The sequence below is a fragment of the Bubalus bubalis genome, chromosome 8, assembly GCF_019923935.1.
Source record: "Bubalus bubalis isolate 160015118507 breed Murrah chromosome 8, NDDB_SH_1, whole genome shotgun sequence".
Taxonomy (NCBI): Eukaryota; Metazoa; Chordata; class Mammalia; order Artiodactyla; family Bovidae; genus Bubalus; species Bubalus bubalis.
This window is the reverse complement of record NC_059164.1, coordinates 64,879,158-64,898,986: the sequence shown is the minus strand read 5'-3', so window position 1 is coordinate 64,898,986 and position 19,829 is coordinate 64,879,158. Positions and strand designations below refer to the sequence as shown.

The 19,829-nt window shown below is 49.1% G+C and overlaps 1 protein-coding gene and 1 non-coding gene across 7 annotated transcripts in view; both read left to right on the top strand.

Annotated features, from left to right (window-relative positions):
* ADCYAP1R1 (ADCYAP receptor type I) overlaps window positions 1-19,829 on the top strand; it is a 61,969-nt gene that overhangs the window by 30,978 nt on the left and 11,162 nt on the right. For 3 of the 6 annotated variants that reach the window (XM_044946688.2, XM_025291225.3, XM_044946689.2), the window contains exons 5-14: window positions 181-201; window positions 1,450-1,491; window positions 3,953-4,062; window positions 4,701-4,798; window positions 5,262-5,394; window positions 6,648-6,801; window positions 7,233-7,293; window positions 7,857-7,926; window positions 12,081-12,172; window positions 19,561-19,644. In XM_044946688.2, the coding sequence (XP_044802623.1) occupies window positions 181-201; window positions 1,450-1,491; window positions 3,953-4,062; window positions 4,701-4,798; window positions 5,262-5,394; window positions 6,648-6,801; window positions 7,233-7,293; window positions 7,857-7,926; window positions 12,081-12,172; window positions 19,561-19,644 (865 nt within the window). Of the gene's footprint in view, window positions 1-180; window positions 202-1,449; window positions 1,492-3,952; window positions 4,063-4,700; window positions 4,799-5,261; window positions 5,395-6,647; window positions 6,802-7,232; window positions 7,294-7,856; window positions 7,927-12,080; window positions 12,173-15,574; window positions 18,296-19,560; window positions 19,645-19,829 lie in introns of those variants that run through there. The other 3 variants (XM_025291226.3, XM_044946690.2, XM_025291227.3) reach the window with 3 other exon arrangements.
* TRNAC-GCA lies at window positions 6,342-6,413 on the top strand. Its single transcript has one exon. It is a non-coding gene; the product is annotated as a tRNA-Cys (tRNA).

The window sequence follows — 19,829 nt, the reverse complement described above, 5'->3', positions numbered from 1 at the left end:
AGTCTCTAGTAGAACAGTAGAATCCCAGCTTGTAGTTCTCAGGCCTCTGGGGCCCCAGCACAACCTCTCTTCAGAGTCTGGGAGTGGAAAGGAGGAGGGCACCATCAGCAGGGCTCAGAGAGGAGATTGACTTTAGCCAACCTCGCTCACCTCTGTGTTTTCTCTCTTGCTCTGTTTCAGTCTGGGAGACGGAAACCATCGGTAAGAGGAACCTTGGAGAGGACAGACTGCTGATCATCTGTCCATCTGTCCATCCAGCAGGAGCCCAGCTCTGACTGTTAGGAGTGGGTGGGGATGGAATGAGAGGTTCATCAGGGGCTGGGCTCATCCTTCCTTTCCCTCCCCTCCACCCGTGGCCATCTGGAGGCTGGGGAGACACAGGGAGATGAAAAATTGCAGCCCTTGGTCTCAGGGTGGTCATGGGCTTGTTTGGGAAGATCGGACTTGCCTATAGAGGGGCAGCAAGCAAGGACACCTGTGTGCTTTGGCATGAGCTTCTGTACACATACAGGCCTGACTGTGTGTGTGAGCCCATGCCGATACTGACATCTCCAGGGCCATGGAGTTGGAATGTATGGCAGGCTCTGGAACAGAAGAGACTTACCAAGGTGACGTGCTGGCAAACTAATGATGGTGTCAGGGAAGGCTTCCTGGAGGAGGTGACATGTCAGTTGGACCTTGCAAACACAATTTTGAAAAGTAGAGGGAAATGGGGGTTCATTGCTAGCAGAGGATTCAACCTAAAAAAAAGTGGAGGTGGAAATAAAGAATTGGGAGAGAAAGAGAAAAATATGTCTGAGGAGGAAATCTTTGGAGTTTTGGGGTTCCTTTGGTGGGAGCGGTTTGTGGGCTGAGATGGAGGGTTGAACACCAAACAAAAAACCCAACAGCAGGACCCATATTGCTATTCTATGTCCTTTTTCCTGAAAAGAGCCTATTAATGAACTTGTTTACAAAACAGAAATAGACTCAGAGATAGAAAACAAACTTATGATTATCAAAGAGGATAGCAGAGGTGGAGGTAGAGGTAAATTAGGAGTTTTCCATGAACATATATATGCACTATTTTATACAAGTTAGACAAACAACAAGAAAGACAAAAAGGAGAAAAGGCCAGTCACCCTTTTCCAGTCCTCTCTCACTCCAGAGGCCCTCCCCTCTTCCCGACAATGTCTGATTTCCATATCCTGTCGTCCAGTGGGGAGAACTGAGTCATGAGCCACCATTAGCCTCATAGAAATACAAAGAAAATGGGATGGCCCTGGAAGGTGCAGTGTGTATGTGGCTGCTGTGTGCGATGCTTCCTCTTGGCTGAGACCCCACCTCCTCCCAGCCCCCCTTCTCTAGACCAGGGGCAGCTTTGACCTTCCAGGGAGCAGAGTAAGCAGTGGATAGCCCTGGCCAGCTGATGGTCAGGTGTCCTGACTCATGTCCACGTCTGTTTTGCAGGAGAGTTCGGTTTTGCAGACAGTAAATCCTTGGATCTCTCAGGTAAGGGATGAGCTAAAATTGACCATGGGCTGGCTAGAGGGAAGATGTCTAACATATGAGGTTACTGGGGGCTAACATGAGCTTGGGGACCCCCTTCCAGGCTGGGCTATGCCCCTCTGTGGCTCTGTGATCTTTGGTAGCTCACTTTCCTTCTCTGATGAAGTTGTGGATTTTCTCCATGGAAATTTGCATGCAAGTGCTCAGACACAACACTGTGCATATAATTTCAGGGAAGGACAGATCTCAGTAAAAGAACTCCTGGATTAAATGGCCTGTGATAGCTTGGAGCTCCCACAAGTAGAACAGTGGTTCTCATACTTTGTGATCACAGTCATGGGCGTGCTAAGTCACTTCAATTGTGTCTGACTCTTTGTGACCCCGTGGATTATAGCCCACCAGGCTCACAGAAGTCCATGGGATTCTCCAGGCAGAAATATTGGAGTGGGTTGCCATTCCCTTCTCCAGCACAGTCACCTAGTGGGCTTGTTAAAACAGATTCCTGAACCTCACCCCAAGAGCCTCTGATAGAGCAGTCTGGGTTGGGCCTGAGGGTGTGCATTTTGGCCAGTCTCCCTGGTGATGCTAATGGGCCTGTCTAGGGAGGGCACCCACTTCGAGAACCTCTGGCCTAAGATTCTGTGCTTCTATGAAGTTGCTGGAGCAAAACAGCCTAGTGAAGTAGGCGCAGGCACTGCAGGGTGTGGGCAGTCTGGAGAGTACTCCATCTTCCGGAGATTTCTATCAGAACAATAGACCAGCAGATTCATGGAATAGTTCTAAACAAAAAGGTTTATACTTTTCTGAGCCCACACTATATTTTGAAAAGGGTAAGAAGGAAAATAAAAGAAAGGAAATGGCTTGTATCTCCAGGATACTTTTTTTAAAAAAATGTTTTTCAGTGCAGCTTCCCTTTCCTCTTCCCACTACCCTGATGTGGGTAGAGCAGAGAGGAGACCCAGGGAAGGGAAGGGCTTGGCCACTGCCATGGTCCCCTAGGACGTGCAGACTTTCTGAAAGAAACGTTCAGAGGGACTTGGAAGGAGGGTGCCAATAGCAGCCTGAAACAGATTTGCTGGAAGAAAAAACCATTTGGCATCAAACTGTGGGACAGAAGTGACCTCGTCTCTCCTGGGCCTGCCAGATGTCCTCCTTGTCCTGGGTCACATACGACTCAGAATCTGAGCTGCAATAAGAGACCAGTCTCTCTGCTCTGGGCAGAGCTCTCTTTATGACAGGATCACCCCCCTCTGCTGCTTCCCAAAGCCCCAGGAAGTGCATTTCTGACTCTTGGTTGAAAAGAACTAGCCTTGGATCTTCCAACTCAATCAGCAGGACACGAGTTTGGAAAAGTGTTGGCGTCTTCTGTGTTGGCTGCTGCCCTTGTCCCTGTCTGAGCTCCCCAGAGATGGCCTTCTGAGCAGGGCTTCTTCCAGCAGCATGGATGCTGGAGCCCCTTTTATGCAGATGTCTTTTGTTTATGATTTCTTGGCCCCTGAATCCTGTGAAAGGAAGAGGCACCCCCAGGTGTTCTAATACACCAGATAAACTCCCAGGAAGCCAGTCGGGGAAGAGGGGTCAGCCTAGGGCCACACTCAGGGGCTGGGCTGGAGGCAGAGGGGGCTGCTGCCTTTTCCCCTCCCCTAGACGCCGTGGTTCACCCTTAGACAGTCAGGAGCAGAGAGGATAAAATGAGCAATCATTAAAGGCTAAAAGGCCCCAGGCGGGGTGAAAACCAGACTGGACTCCACTCTGCAGACAACAAATGACTCCTGCCTCCTCTGGTGTCCTACAAAATGGCCTTTAAAGTCAAGCTAAAGAAAATTAAGGTACATTAGTGATAGGAAACAGACTCCTAAACTTGAAAGGGCAGAAGTCTTTTTTTTTTTTTTTAACCTGAATATGTATCTTAATAAGATCTGATGCTAGATTAATGGAGGTCTGGTCCTTGTTAATTAAGCAAGCCTTGTGCCCCCTGGACACCATGGAAGCTGCTGGAAGGCCCAGAACTTCCGGTGAAAGCCTCACCTGGAGCTTCTCCAGATATGACGAGAGCTCCTGCCATGCCACTGCCCAAGGTGATTTCTGGGCCAGGAGCTCTGGGCCTGGAATCTGCATTTGTGATCCCAGGTCATTCTTGTGCTGTTCCAGGGCCTTCAGGAGGGGCTCAGGCCTTTTCCTAGAGGGAAGGAGTCTGGATTCATCCTGGCTCAATCCTCTCACTCCTTGTTTAGAGGTCAGCTTTCATTGGCACCCCCCTGCACCCCACGTTCCTAGTATAAAGGCTAAGCAATGATTATTTTCACTCGGACACTGGAAGATCTCATGAACCTGCAGCTGCCATGCTTCTCAGATGGACATGTGGATTTCCAGGAATTTCTACTTAAGGACTAATTGGCCATTAAGAATTTTAGACCCCTCTTACATCACTTCTGTGCCTCACCGCATTTTTGTTCTGCTGCAGACATGAGGGTGGTGAGCCGGAATTGCACGGAGGATGGATGGTCGGAGCCATTCCCTCATTATTTCGATGCCTGTGGGTTTGAGGAGTACGAATCTGAGACTGGGGACCAGGTGAGTATCTGCTGCCCTCCTGAAGGTGGAGGGATGGGGCCGAGGAGGCCGGTGGAAGCACGTGTCCCCCAGGGGCCCTGACTCCTGATGGAACTGCAGAAATTCGAGTCCCCCGGCAGCATTCATGAGTGCCTGCTGTGTAGCCAGATGCATGCAGGACAGGACTTTCACGCACTCATTCTAGGCTGAGAAACAACTGTCTTGCTGCCTGAGCTCCTCCAGCCCCCAGCACATGTCCACCACCTCCCTGGTGGCTTTTCCAGGACACCTGCCTTTCTGTGGTCCGGCCATTGTAGGGTTAATGCAGGCCCAGCAGGGGGCCCCCTGGATCCTTCTCCAGGCTAAAGGCTGGCTCTGTTCTGGCTGGTCAGTGCTCCTGCACTCTACCAGCATTTAGCTTCTGGCAGTGCAGATGGGCAGGAGGAGGTGGCTCAGTGGGAATGGGCTTGGGGAGCTTGGGGTGGCGGAGGAACTGATGGGGGAGGGGAGGAAATGTGATCAACTAGAAAAGAGGGGAAGGAGGAGCTGGGTAGCACGCCCAGAGGTGGGCAGGCCTGGCCTGGGAGACTTGGTGCCATCCCAAGGGGGCCGGGGGCAGGCCCCACACGGAGCCCTGCATGTCTTGTGCTCTGCTCCAGGATTACTACTACCTGTCGGTGAAGGCCCTGTACACAGTTGGCTACAGCACGTCCCTTGTCACCCTCACCACCGCCATGGTCATCCTGTGTCGTTTCCGGTGAGATTCCCGACAGCCTTCAAGTGATTGCAGCCCACCGCTGTACAGAGCCCTGGCTCTGTGCCTCCCACCCCCAATTCCTGCCCTGGATGTCAGCCCTGGAGGTCTCTTGAAAGAGACCTACAATAAGAGATAGGACCCCAGAGAGGACAGCTGACTTGTCCAGGGCCACACACAGCAAGGCAGACCACGGGCAGTAGACGTACGCCCCTCGCATTATCTTCCTGGTCTAGATGGAGAGAGGTCACAGCAGGGAGCAGTATGGCCCCCAGTAGTGGGGCCAGGTGGTGGGAGCCTGGGAGTGAGTGAGGGTTTAGAGAGCTGGGAAGAAGGGGTGGTCTAGGTGGACGACCCCCTTGAGACAAAGCTGTGGAGTCAGCCCAAAGCGGACCCCAGGGTGGAGGGTGGAAGGCTGTGGGGCTCCTTACTTCAAGGCATCTGTCTTCACCCCCCGTGGGTGTAGGAAGCTGCACTGCACCCGCAACTTCATCCACATGAACCTCTTCGTGTCGTTTATGCTGAGGGCCATCTCCGTCTTCATCAAAGACTGGATCCTTTACGCTGAGCAGGACAGCAATCACTGCTTTGTCTCCACTGTGAGTGCACTGAGCCCTGCCACGATTTGGTCCTCCCTGCAATGCCCCACTGTCCAGGTGTTTTCCTGCAGGTTGAGATGTTGGCTCCAGTGAGCACAGAAACCCAGGGATGACCATGAGGTTACTAGCAGCCGGTGAGACCCCGGCTTGACGTCACTTCCTGTTCCTTGGCCTGTGGGTATACTTGGCAGAGCAGTTGAGGCAGGTCAGGTGGAGATGTCAAGTCCCACTTGACTAAGGAGGGAACTTGGTTCAGAGAGAGGACTGGCCTGGTCATTGATGCTTTAGCCCAAGACGGAGCCTAGGGGCTGATTGACTGGGGTTCCCTCCATACCACCTACCCAGTTCTGATAACTTTGGAAGTAAGCAGAAAAGACAGTGGGAGAAGGCATTGGCACCCCACTCCAGTACTGTTGCCTGGAAAATCCCATAGATGGAGGAGCCTGGTAGGCTGCAGTCCACGGGGTTGCACAGAGTCGGACACGACTGAAGCGACTTAGCAGCAGCAGCAGCAGCAGCAGAAAAGACAGGCTTTGATGGGGGCAGGATGAGAGAACAGTCCAGAGCACAATGCCTTGACCTGAGAGGGCACACTTGGAGGTGGTGTCTATGAGACTTCTGGGGGGACCAAGGGTATCCTATTTACCTATGTGATATCTGAACCCTTTATTGTACCAAGGAGGCTCCTTCCTCTTTATTCTCCTTTTCTATGGGGGCTGGGGAAGGGGCAGAAAGTAGGGGAGAGTGAGCCTGGGGAGAAGAGAGGGTTCTGTGTGTACCCCATGACCCCACCCCATCCTCATCCTTTTCTTACATATGCAGAGCTGCCTCCATGGGCAACTTTGATTCAGACTCATAGGATGCTGCAATTTTAGACTCTGAATCCAGGAATGTTGACTCTTTCAGACCCAAGGGGTGTTTAAGCCGGAGATGCCTAAGCTAAGGCTTCCCTAGTGGCTCAGACGGTAAAGCGTCTGTCTGCAATGCAGGAGACCCAGGTTCGATCCCTGGTTTGGGAGGATCCCCTGGAGAAGGAAATGGCAGCCCACTCCAGTATTCTTGCCTGGAAAATCCCATGGACCACGGAGCCTGGTAGGCTACCGTCCATGGGGTCGCAAAGAGTTGGACACGACTAAGCGACTTCACTTAGCCTAAGCTAAGGGCCCTCAGGATTCCCCCTGGTCCTGTTGGGCTGGATTTTCAAGGTTTGTTGGGGGCTTGCACCTCCCTCCTCTTCCCCACTCGGCCTGCAGGTGGAATGCAAGGCTGTGATGGTTTTCTTCCACTACTGCGTCGTATCCAACTACTTCTGGCTGTTCATCGAGGGCCTGTATCTCTTCACCCTGCTGGTGGAGACCTTCTTCCCCGAGAGGAGATATTTCTACTGGTACATCATCATTGGCTGGGGTAGGTCTCTGATTGTGGCCTGGACAGGTTCAGGACCCATGAGCAGGATGTCCTTCGTCCCGCCATCCGGGAGTATTAGTCAGAGGAGGGAGGCAGAGGGAGGTGCTGCCCTGACTCACAGCTATGGCATACTGCTGGATCCTGGATACTTTCTTGCTCTTCTCCTTGTAGAAAGCCTACCAGCTGAGGGAGGGGATATGCACAGGGAGGCAAGGTAGCCCAGGGTCTGAGGGAGACATGGACCCCTAGAAGGCCTGGGTATGAGGGACAGTTAGGGTCCCCAGGACACCAGGTCTGAGAGGGAGATATGCCCCATGGATCAGAACCCCATGTCTGAGGGGTCCATTGGCCCCCAGAAGCCCCAGGTCTGAGGGCGATACTGGGCCTATTAGTTTTCCTATTATCATGGGGCTCCTTTTCTTTGTATCCAGGGACACCGACTGTGTGTGTGTCCGTGTGGGCTATGCTGAGGCTCTACTTTGATGACACAGGGTGAGTACATGCTCGAGAGCCAGGGCCCAAGCCCCAAGTAGGCTGTCAGTTAACGCCCTGAACTTCATGTTGACTGTCTCAGACAAACCATCCGACGCCGGGCCTGGCTACACCACCAGCCCTGGGCACTGCCTATGCCCTGAACCCACTGTGGGTGGACCCACCCTGCCACATCTCAACTGGGACCCAGTGAGGGAGTGCACAAGGTTTCAGAGCCCTACTCTGCCTGTGGGCTCAGCTCTGAGTGACTGCTCTCCTTTCAGGGAAGAGGGAGGAACAATGAGGCTGAGACAGCATCCCCAAGAACCTGAGTTCTCAAGGGGGAACGTGGCCCTTGCCCAGGAGCCCAGCAGTGCCCTGACTCCTGGGTTCCAATTGCTGGCTGTACAGTGGAGCAGAAGAGAGGACCAAAGCACTGGGACCAGGATTGGGCTTGGGGGTACAGTCCATCAGCTCTCCTTTCAGCCAGCCCCCCTTCAGAGCCACAGGGGAAGAAGTGGCACCCCATTGTCTTGCAGGGCTCCCGGCTCCCAAGCATCATCTCTCTTTTTTCTGTCTTACAGCTGCTGGGATATGAATGACAACACGGCTCTGTGGTGGGTGATCAAAGGCCCTGTAGTTGGCTCCATAATGGTGAGTGTGCTTGGGACAAGAAGCAGGAGAGAGAGAGAGGTCTGGGCTGAAAGGTCCGGGAGAGGAGAAATAAAGTGGTCACCACACAAACCAACCTCCCTTTTCACAGCTGTGTTATGTTCTGCAACATGGATGTCCAAGTTATTTAGCTATTTCACTGGTGTTGGACATTTGTCTTTATTCCATTTTGCCTCATTATGGAAGATGCTGCTATGAAGAGTTCTGTGCATAGTTTTGAGAATGTGTGAATATTTCTTTAGAATTAATCCCTAGAAGTAGAATTGCCAGGTCAAAAAGGGTATCCCATATCATTGTCTGCACTTGTAATTTCAATCATTTAAATTTTGCACAGCTTTGTGGGAGATAGTGTAGCTCATTGTTTTAATTTCTCCACATTGCTTGTGCAGCAAAGCAATTTTTAACACATTTATAGACAATTTGCTTTTCTTTCTGGTTACTATCTGTTTATTTCTTTGCTCATTTTTTATAGCCCAGTTGTTATCTTTCTTACTGTTTGCTAGATAGTAATGCTTCATTTGTTACACATATTGTAAATATAATTCCAACATTGCATGGTTTTATAATTCCAACATCCACCAGGCCTTTTCATCATGAATTCTGAGGCTTATTTCTTGTTTCTGGAAGTCTTTCCCAACCTGAGAATATAAAAGTAATCTTAATTGTTTTATAACAATTTTATAAATTGGATTATTACATGTATGATGGGCTTCCCTGGTGGCTCAGATGGTAAAGAATCTGCCTGCCAATGCTGGAGACCTGGGTTCGATTCCTAGGTTGGGAAGATCCCCTGGAGGAGGGCACAGCAACCCACTCCAACTTCTTGCCTGGAGAAACCCATGGACAGAGGAGCCTGGCGGACTACAGTCCCTGAGGTCACAAAGAGTCGGACACAACTGAGTCAGTAACACTTCCACTTTCATTACATGTATGTCTTTAATCCATCTGAAATTTTATTTCTGTGATCTGAAATGATATCTAATCTTATCAAGTTTTTTTTCCCCAATGGACAGACATCCCACCCTCTAAATATTTTTATTGAATAGGTCATCCTTTCTCCATTATGTAGAAATGGAACTTTATTGTAAACACTCAATGTAGTCTGCTTGTGTTTAGCTGCAGACTTCCTGCTCCATGTTACTATCTATGCAGCTGTTCTTGTGGCGAGTACCCCGTAGTGCTGGTTACTATACTCTGGCAGCATGTTTTGATATCTGCTGTGGCTAATATTCCTTTCCTTATTTTTTCCCTTCAGAATTTTCTTGCACATTTACTTTTTCACATGGACTCGCACATTTGTGAAGTTGAAGGAAAAAGACCGGTTGAGATTTTTTTCGTAGGGATGCCACTGAATTTATAAGCAAATATGGAGGAGAAGTGGTTTTCTTAAAATACTGTCTTCCTTTCCAAGAATATGGCATGATCCTCTATTTATTTAGTCTTTCTCACAGAGTCATTTTGTATAGTATTTTGTAAGTTGTCTTGGTAAGTTTACCTTTATGGTGTCTTTGAGTTTGTGCTCGTCTGTAGTAATTATTCTTTTGTTGTATTTTCTAGTGGGTGTATTTGTGCTGTGTTTAGGGAACCTATTAGTTTTTGTGTATTTTTTCCTTTGTTGGTTACCTTTGAAGCTCTTTTATTGGTTCTTATCCCTTTTCAGTTGGTTCTCATGGAAAATTATATAACCTATAAATGAAAATATTTTTTCTCCTTTATTTCCAATATGTATACTGTTTATTCCTTGGTTTTGTTGAGGATGATGTTTGCTACAGTTTTGGGCAACTACCCTTCACTGAATTAGGAAAGTTTCTGTTTCTGACTTGTTTCAGTGTGTATTTTTTAAAATAAGGAATAGATGTCAACTTTTATCAAATGTGTTTTGGAGACATTAATTGCTCATTCCTTTGGTGATGAACATTGTTAATATTCCAGTTTATCTTCATGATGAACAATGCTGCTGTGGATATATTTGTGCATACCCTTGAGTATGTATGAATGTGTTTTTAGAATATATCTCCAGGAGTAGAATTTCTGGGACAAAGGATATATACATTTAATATTTTCATGGACATCAATTGCCCTCCACATGTGGAGTATAAAAGTGCTCATTTCTCATGTTTTCATTGGTGTTTCGATTACTGAACTATTCACCAATCTTATGGGGATAAAGATAGCTCATTGTTTTAACCTGTTAATGTAACAAATATTGGGCTTCCCTGATGGCTAAGTGGTAAAGAATCTGCCTGCCAGTGCAGGAGATGTGGGTCCAGTCCCTGAGTTGGGAAGATCCCCTGGAGAAGGAAATGGCAACCCACTCCAGTATTCTTGTCTGGGAAATTCCATGAACAGAGGAGCCTGGAGGGCTCCATTGGAGGCAAAGAGTCAGATGCGACTTAGTGACTAGACAGCAACAACAAGTGTTACTGGATTTTTTTTTCCTCTTGGCATAAAACCTGTATGGCCCTGATCTGTTTGTCCTTTTAATGCACTGATAAATTTTTTGTTTGTTAATATTCAGTTTATAGCTTTTGCATTGTTCTTTGTAAGTTCTCTGGTTTTAGACATGTGCCTGATCATATGTGTGAGCATGGTTTCTGTCCTTGTCTGGGTTTTGTAGCAGGGTTTTGTTCACCTCATAGGTAATTTGGGAGGTTTTCTTTGCTTTTAAATAATGATGTAGCATGTAAATTCCATCTTCCCTAAAGGTCTTATGAAACTGGCTGGTCAAATGATCTGGGCTGGTGCCTTTTCATACACGCATCTTTGATTATTTTTAAACTTTTCCTGAGGTCATTGTGCTATTCTGATTTCTAGATCTTGATTTGACTTGATTAATTTATATTTTACTGATCTTTTTCCTTGTGATGATTCAAAATACTCTACACAGCTGTTGTCCTCTTTCTCATCTTTGAATTTGTTTAATTGCATTTTCTCCTTTTGGAAGGACTAACATATGCAGTTAACAGTATTGACTATGCTAAATTCCAAGTACTGATTAGACACTGGGCATGTAGGAGAAGGCAAAACTCACAGAAGCTGCCCTCCAGGAAGGCCCTTTATCATTCTGCTTGATCTGTGAAAGCAAAACAAAACCAAAAAATGTTATATTTATTATCTACTTTTTTTTCATATTTCTTTAATGAATTTTTATCTTTAACTTCCTTTTTTAAACGAAGTAGAAATTTAATTTGTGGTACTCTTTCCCTAAATTTTGATTTGAATGCTTAATTATTTTATCTTCAATATTTCTTATCTTTTAAAAAGTTAGTGTTTCCTTGAGCCCTGCTTCACTTCAGCCAGGCGTTGCTGTGTGGTCCCCATTGTTATGTTTGTGTTAGTCACTCAGTCATGTCTGACCCTCCTCAATCCCTGGAACTATAGCCGGCCAGGCTCTTCTGTCCATGGGGATTTTCCAGGCAAGAGTCCTGGAGTGGGTTGCCATTCCTTTCTCCAGGGGATCTTCCCAACCCAGAGTCTGAACCCAGGTCTCCCACATTCTTTACCATCTGAGCCACCAGGGAAGCCCATCATCTCTATTTATTTACTCCCCTCCTGCATTGTCTTTATTTATGTACTCCCCTCCCTCCTGCTTTCTCACCATCCTCACAGCTTCCTAGTTTGTTCAGAGAGCTTTTGTCCCTGACCTTTGTCTGAAGGTAAATGCTATTGCTATTCAAAGGCGGTCCTTTAATTAATAATCCTTATTGTTCTCCATTCTGGTTCTCCGTATTCAGTGACTCTGAACTTGGAGTTTCTCCAGAGGACAGCTCTCACCTCTGCAATAGCCTCTTCTCTGTTTTGCATGGTTGTTTTTCCATCACCCTGACGCTGTTTGTTCCGTCTTTTCCAGAAACTGCTCGCTTTTCCGGCTCACGCATGACAGTTTTTGCTATTTCTCAGTACTCTCCTGGAATCTTTTTATGCCTCTCTTCTGTGGTTTCAGTGATATGGAAGGAGGCTGGAGTGTTCTCATGCTGCCACCTTACGTGTGCTTATAATGCTGCCATTAGAAGTCTAGATGGCATCTTGACTGATGGGAAGAGGGCCTTGTTGAGGGAATAACAGCCAGTGTAGTGGCAGGGGTGTGGAAAGTCTTTGCTCAGAACCATTTTCACGGCTTTTTCTTTGCTTCTCAGGTTAATTTTGTGCTCTTCATCGGCATCATTGTCATCCTTGTGCAGAAACTTCAGTCTCCAGACATGGGAGGCAACGAGTCCAGCATCTACTTGTAAGTACCACTGGGTGAATTCCATGGTTAAATTCCAACAGCTCGGTGGGGCCTGCACTCAGGACACAGGAGGAGAAGGCCTGGACATTGCTAATTGGGTACCCTACATGGCCATTGGCAGGACTTCTTTTGGATTAAAGTGACTTGAAAACATAGTTGTCCATCTATCCTTCAGCCAACCCAGGAGCCCCTAATCCACATAGTGACAACATGGAAACGAGAGAGAAAAAGATGGACAGATCCTGTGTCTTGCTAGGAAAATCAAGATGGAAAAGGCAGATTCCTTAAGGTAGTTAGGGTGGGTCTTGGTGGATTAGAAACTAGTTCTTTTCGGGGTCTTGATTCTCAGGGGAGCGCATGACTACTGCTGGATACAGTGCCTGAGGTTCCCATTCCCAGGCCAGTGGGTACAAGTTGCTCAGTCCCCACTAGTGAGTGAGTCGGGCACACAGTCTCCCTGGTCTGAGTACTGGAAGAGAAATTCTCTTTGCACCTTCTCTCAGGGCAGCTGTACTTCTAGGTCTGGTCGTCTTCCCGCAACTCCCTCCTCCCTGGGCAGAGGGACATCTAACATGTTTGGGATTGATGGTGTTCAGGGGAAACCTCTTGGTTTCTCCACTTCCACAGCCATTCGGTTTGTTTCTTCCCAGTGTCTCTGCATCCAGGTCCCTCACAGCTTATCCCTGCTAGCTCTGTCCCACCCCTCTCCCAGCCCTCCACCTATGCTGAATCAGACCAAGCATCTTCCATCTCAGCCTTCTTGCCTTGTAATCATGACCAGCTTGGTGTATGGGCTGTGGGAGGCAGTTTGGTCCCCTGTGGTTGGCTGGAGGGGCCAGACAGGGACAGACTGAGAACAGTCTGTGAGGTGGAAGCCTCTGTGTTGCTTCCTCAGTTTGAGAAGAGAACAGGCTAGAAGGAACTTCGTCAGAGACCCTAACCTGGGGTTCAGAACCTTGATGGCTGCCCAGAGAACAAGTGAGACAGCAGAGAGACTCCAACAGAGGGTCCCCCTCACCCAGCCATTCTCCTGGAGAGAAGGAGAGGCAAGAATGCTTGGGAACCAGCCCCGGATCCTTCTCTCAGCCTCCTTGAGACTTCCGTGGGTCGGTGGAGCTTGTCCTTGGTCCCTGCAGTCAGTCTGGTACCTCTTCCGTGGCAGCCCTTCCCTGGGAGTGGGGATCAGCACAGGGCCTGGCTCGGTCAGGCTTGTTTTCCCTGCATGTAGGATGATTACCCTGACCGCTGCTTCCTCTCCTTTTTCTGGCTATCCATTGATTGTCTTTTATTTTTTCATGTTTTTGTGAACATTTACCAACCTTTGCTTATATGTGCGTGTTACGTAGCACATAAAATTGCTCATCCATATAAAGTCCCCTGCACTGAGGGACTGCGGGGGCCAGCTCTCTGCAGATAACTGACCTGGAAAGATCATTCCTGCCTTTGTCTCCTGGAGCCACAAAACAGGGCCCTGCTGCTCCCCCTACCTTCTTGTCCAGCGTCGGAGACCACGTCCTCGTGCCTGGCTTGTTTCTCCCACTTGAGGGTGGTTTTGCTCCTGCATTAGCAGTTAGCTGTCGCAAATGTCCTCTGAAGCTGGCAGGTAGCTAACTAAGTCAGCGTCATCTCTCCTTTGAGCTCTAAGCAACCTTGGCTCCCCTCCCCGCCTCCCTGCCACCTTGATTCCTGCTGCTGCTGCTGCTAAGTCACTTCAGTCATGTCCGACTCTGTGCATCCTACATGCAGGCATCCCACTGGATCTATTTCTTCTTTTGAGGTCCCTGGGACTTGTCCTCCTGGGGCTCCCCTAGCTTCCTCTCTGTCTGTGCAGAGACACACAGGGACTCAACCGCAGCCTGAGTAAGGACACTCTGCTGACCCCAGAACATTCTTTACCAGCTTGGACATCTTGCCCCAGGCAGCAAGAAACCCAGAGTGCAGAGGGAGGGAAGTGTAGGGCCAGGGTTTTGAAGGTGTATTGTAGACTAGGAGCCGTGGAGTCCTATAAGACCTTCCGAATGCATAGATCAGAACTGTCTGTAATTAACACAGGGCTTATACATTTAAGTAAAAATGCTTAAAGAACCAGCTTTTCCTCATTTTATTGTGCCTCACTTTACTGTGCTTCACAGATACTGCCTTTATTACAGATTAAAGGCCTGTGGCAACCTGGGTCTGTGTTGAAGAAGTCTGTCGGCCCCATCTTTCCAATAGCATTTTCTTACTTGGTGTCTCTGTGTTATATTTCGGTAATGCTCGCAGTATTTCAAGCTTTTTAAAAAATTATATTTGTTGTGGTGATCAGTGATCTTTGTTACTGCTGTGATTCACGGGAGGTTCAGATCATTAGTGTTTTTTTAGCAATAAGGTGTTTTTAAATTAAGGGATGTACATTTTCTTAGACATTTTGCTATTGTACACTTAACAGGCTGTAGGATAATGTAAACATAACCTTTATATGCACTTGGAAGCCACAAAATTGATGTGAGCTTATTGCAATATTTGCTTTATTGCGGTAGTCTGAACTGAACCCGCAATATCTCAGGGGTATGCCTATAGTTGGTTTGCTCTTATTGTGTTAAAAATCCCCTTAAAATCTCAGCAAATTCTTTAAAATTTTTTTAGAGACATCTAAGCTTGAGCTCATCTCAAGCCCCAGATTAAACCTCAGGAGGATGTGGTCTGTAAGCCAGGTGGGAGGCCTGACACAGGACAACGGGGATCGGTTTTAAGTGCAGCTACATGTTTGAGTGTTGCCAGGGTCAAGGAGACTCTATTGGTGAATGTAAGGGGTAATCAAAGCGGCCATGCTGCCAAGCATTTAAAAACACTTGCCACTCATTTAATGCCCGCAGACACCCAACAAATCCGCATTAAATATAATCCCCATTTTACAGCTGAGGGAACTAGTTATCAATGAAGTGGGATGAATCCAGTGGGAAAGAATGAAGCCGTAGCTACAGTGCAGGCAGGCAGGCCCTTGACTCCGAGCTTGCTTGCACCATCATTCCTCCCCTCAAGGAATTTACAGGCAAGATGATGATATTAAACAAGGCTTCCCGGAAGAAAAGGCCCCATTGGGTTCCAACCTTGTACAAAACTGCCCTACCTGGAGTGCTTTGAGCTGGGAGTTGTCTACTGCTGGGTGGGGAGAGGAGGGGACAATGGGGGAATTCAAAAAGGGGCAGGATGTGATGGGAGAGGGAGATTTCAGAGCTGTGTCTGAATCCCCTTGGTCAGCAGAGTTATGTGTTGGGCTGAGACCCTTTCAGATCTGCCCATAACAATTTTCTGGGTTTTCCCTCTGTTCCCAGAACAAATTTAAGCCTGGGAGTCCCCGGGAGAGACCGAGAGGACCTCCTGCCTGTGCCCACAGACCGGCACTCACTTCTTTTCCTGTAGGTTTGTTCCAGCGGCTCAGATGATGAGGTTCGCCCTCCTCTGTAGACCAAGAAGGTGCTCCAGACCCAATCAGAGGACCTGCTGGGGGCTGAGGTTCCTGCAGCAGGCAGCAGCCCTGAGCCACCTCCACTCTCACTGGCTGCTGGGAGAAGGAATGGCTGGGCTCAGAACTTGGGCAGTGGCCAGGCATGGAGTGTGGGCTTGAGTCCGGGTTAAGCCTGTGCTTAGGCTCAGTGCTGTTTGAAGCCAGGGCTTAGGGCTCAGCCCCATTCTGGGGTCAGGGTTAACCTTCCTTTTCTCGGGAGCAGAGTTTACCTCTGTGAGAAGCTGACTGGCTCAGAAAAAGGAGGGTGAGGTTTCTGTGCTGAGAGCATCTCAGGCCTGTCTCTGTGGGGAGCTGGCTTTATTCCCAGCGGTCTTCCTGTTGCAAGATGGGCATTGGAGCCTCTTGAGTCTGGGTCAGGAAGGGAAACCTCATCTTTATTCCCCTCAGGGACCCCACAGAGCAGATCTCCATGGCCCCTTGGGGTAAAGGAAAGAGAACAGATACTGTGATGTAGTACATGGCTCAGCAGGGCTGTGACCTACCCAGTGTCAGAGAGACAACATTCGCCTCTGAAGACAGACTCTTCCCTGTTTAGGCAGAAGTCCAGCCAGGAAGCTCTCAGTCCAGGAACTCAGCCCATAGCCTGAGGCTCCCAGTTCACAAGGGGCTCTGTCTTCTTCCAAAACACCCTCTCCCCATCCTCTGTCTAGGAGTACCCTATCCTAACAACTCCTGTTAGGGATTGTCAATAGGGAATGGTTGCCCCCATTTCGCAGGTGGCGAAACTGAGGTCCAGAGAAGGAAAGTGGCAACACCTAAGATCAGCAAGTCAGTGGCCAAACAAGCCTTGAACTCAGGTTCCCCAAGCCACAGGTTAGGCACGAGGCACAGGGGGCTGGCAGGTCCTCAGTGGTGGGGTGGGGGGAACAAGGGAGGGCAGGGAAACTCCAAGATCTGCTGAGCTGGGCTTCTGATTGGAGTGCCAGTGTGGTGGGGAGTGCTTCTCTGGGGACTGGGCCAAGCTTTGAAGGGGGACAGCATCTTAGCAGCAGGAGGGACACTATGGAGAATGTTCAATTCAGGTTACGACATTTTGTGGGTCTGCTGTGTGTCTAGCGTTATGCTGATCAGTAGGATCAGGGTGAGATAGACAAGGATCCTGCCTACAAAAGGTTCCCCTGCAGGGGTCTCTGTCTAATATCTGGGGGCTACAGTCCAGGCAGCCTTACATACAAAAGGCACTACAACATGCGTGGGGTTTATTTAGCTTGAGACCAAAGCAAGTTCTGAAGAACCCATGTGCTGCATCCCTGAGTTATAGATGGCAGTGTTTTTCCTTCCTGCAGACACCCAGCAAAGCTGTGGCAGAACCAGGCCTGGGAGCCAGGGCTCCCTGACTTCCAGATGTGGGTGTCATTCTTGCACTCGCTGTAGGGGTCTGCTGCCTTCTGATTTAGGCCGACGATGCTGCTCTCCATGCAGCCTCCACCCGGTATCCTTGTCTGAATTGCTTATCCTCCCTTGGATCCAAATCAGAACTAAGCTGATCAGCCCACCCAGGTTAATCTCTTCCTCTTGATTGAATTTCTTTTCTTTTTTTTTTTTTTTTCACTAACTGTAGTGACTTTTCAGTGATTGGGACATTTTTCTCGTGCCTGTCTCTGGCTTTTCTGCCACCCTCTTTCCTTTCGGTTTCTTTTCATTGGATCCTTTTGAACAGTCACTGGAGGTTTGGGGGAAGGAGGGTGTTTGGGAAGAAGGTCCTTTAACTTCATCCCTTCTCCCAGGAGCCCTCCCAGGCATCAGGTGTCACTTTTGATCCACCCTCCCTGCCTCTCCTGTAGAGACACACATCTTTACTGGGGTGTGATTTCCCAGCTTACTTGTTGCTCAATGGCCTTTAGTAATATTTAAAGAAATCAGAAGGGCCTATGTTTACTGTATCCAGGGTCCAGAAAGAATAGGGAAAACTTGGAAACTCAAGGAGAAGAGATCTTGGCTCCTCCAAGCTTTAGAGTTTGGGGTGAGAGTTTAAGCCTGGTGTGTATGAAGTGACCTGTGAGGTTTGGGCTCTCAGGCTCCCTGACTCTGATTTTTGTGGCTCACCCAGACCAAGGTTGAGGGGTGAGGCCACTTGCCTTAGGAGAGAGTAGTCAATCTTTCAATCTGGGCAAGGTAGAGAATAAATTTGAAGACTAGAATGGCTTCCATTTCTGAATATCCAATTAAACTCTTTTAATGATTGAGAAAAACATACTTATGTGTCCATGTGTGTCTTTGTAACGAAACAGACCTTTGGTAGTCATTGAGGCACATGAAGAAACTTCTCAGATACATGACTTCCTCCCAACAGTGTTCTGAAACTTTGATTTGCAGGCAGATCACCTAGGGATTTTGTTGACATGCAGATTCTGAGGCAGTAGGTCTGAAACTCTAAATTTCTGCATTTCTAAGAAGTTCTCAGGTGGTACTAATGCTTGGTCTGGGTAGCAGAGCCTCATACCATCCCTCATCTGTAGAAGGATCTAGTAGCACCCACCTCAGAGTCTGGCATGAAGTGAAAGATGTTAATTAAAGGAGAACCACACACCTGACTGAGGCAAGGATGCTGCGTGGACCTCAGCTTGCCCCATCTATGACGTGTGTGATTCAGATGTCTACCTCAGCTAAACGACATGTCACTACATGTCAGGGACCTTCAGACTTACTGTTACAGAGCTGGGGTCACACATTCCGAATCCATGAATGCTGAAGGTCTGGGCTCTTTGGGCGAATCCATTCTCATTTGCATCAGACCCCCGCAGGTCTGTGAGTTCACCAGCAGCTACTAGGGGCTCTGCCTCACCATGCCTGACGAGGGTGTGTGAAGTGGGCCTCTCCTTTGTAGTCTGACAAGACGACACAGCTTTTCTTCCATCTCTTACATGTTTGTCAGAGATGGGAAAAAAAAATGGGTAGTGTTAGCCAAGGGTAAGCAGGACTGAGAGGGGCTAGAAGAGATGGAAGTTGAGCCTCTCTGAGGAAATGTCTCTGAGGAGACAGAGCTCTGTGTCTCCCCCAGGGACAGGTAGAGCTGGACAGGCATCCTGGCCCCACTTGTGGATGGCTCCTTAAGGTGGCTCATTTCTGCAGTCAGTGGAGCAGAGCCCGAAGGGTGTCCCCTCAGTCCTCAGTCCCTGCCCGCTGAACTTTTATGGAGAAGTCTAGCCAGCGCTGTGCAGTAGAACCTCAGCAGTGTTGGCAGTGCCTCCAATCTGGGAACCGCTACCTACCCGTGAGCTGCTGCGGTGTGACTCAGTCCACTGAGAAAGTGGATTTTTCATCTCGTTTCAGCTTGCATGGTGGGTGTGTAGCGTCTATCATCTGCATCCGCTCCACCCATCCTACCTCTTCTCCACTTAGGCCCACGCCACGGTGCTCAGGGTTCTGTCAGAGGAAGGCGCGGGCAGAGGAGGGAGAGGGTGGGGGGATGACCAGTGGATGTTCCAGTTGGTTTTCACAAGCAAGCCCACAGCTGGCCTGATTCCAGGGGTTTCCAGCTGCCCCTCTTGCCTTGGGATCTCTGGCAAGGCCATGCCCCAAGCCTGGAGCTAACTCTGGAGACAGCTCCTGGTCCCGTGTTGAGACCCAGCCAGGCCCGGCTTCTAAACACACACGTTCTCCTGTGAACCCCACCGCCACCTTTCGGTTTCCCAGTGTGAGTGCTCACGTATGCCTGTGTGTCTGTGTGCACACGTGTATATGTAGGGGTGTGTGTGTTTCTATGTCCAGAGCTGACCGCATCTCGGCCCTCAGCTTCCTCCATGTGACGCCCCCGCTCCGTCTCTACACCCGGAGCTGCTCTACCCTCCCCGTGAGCCATGTCACTCTAAGTCCCCACCTCAGTTTATCGTGGCCCAATGCCCCCAGCTGACAGAAATGCTGATCTTGTCACACCCAGCAGCTGCGTGCAGAAATGCTACTGCAAGCCACAGCGGGCTCAGCAGCACTCTTGCAAGATGTCAGAACTGTCCACCATTACTCTGTAAGTGTGCGTGGCGTGGCTGTGGCCGGGTGTGCTGGATGGGAGGGGGACGCATGCTGCTGCTGCCTCCACCTGGCGCTCCCGTCTGCCCAGGCTGGAGGAGAGCGGGGAGTGAGCCTGTGCCTCCAGCCCTGAGCCCTTGCCCGGCTGTTGCATGTTGACATCTGTGCGTCTTGTGAGTTCTC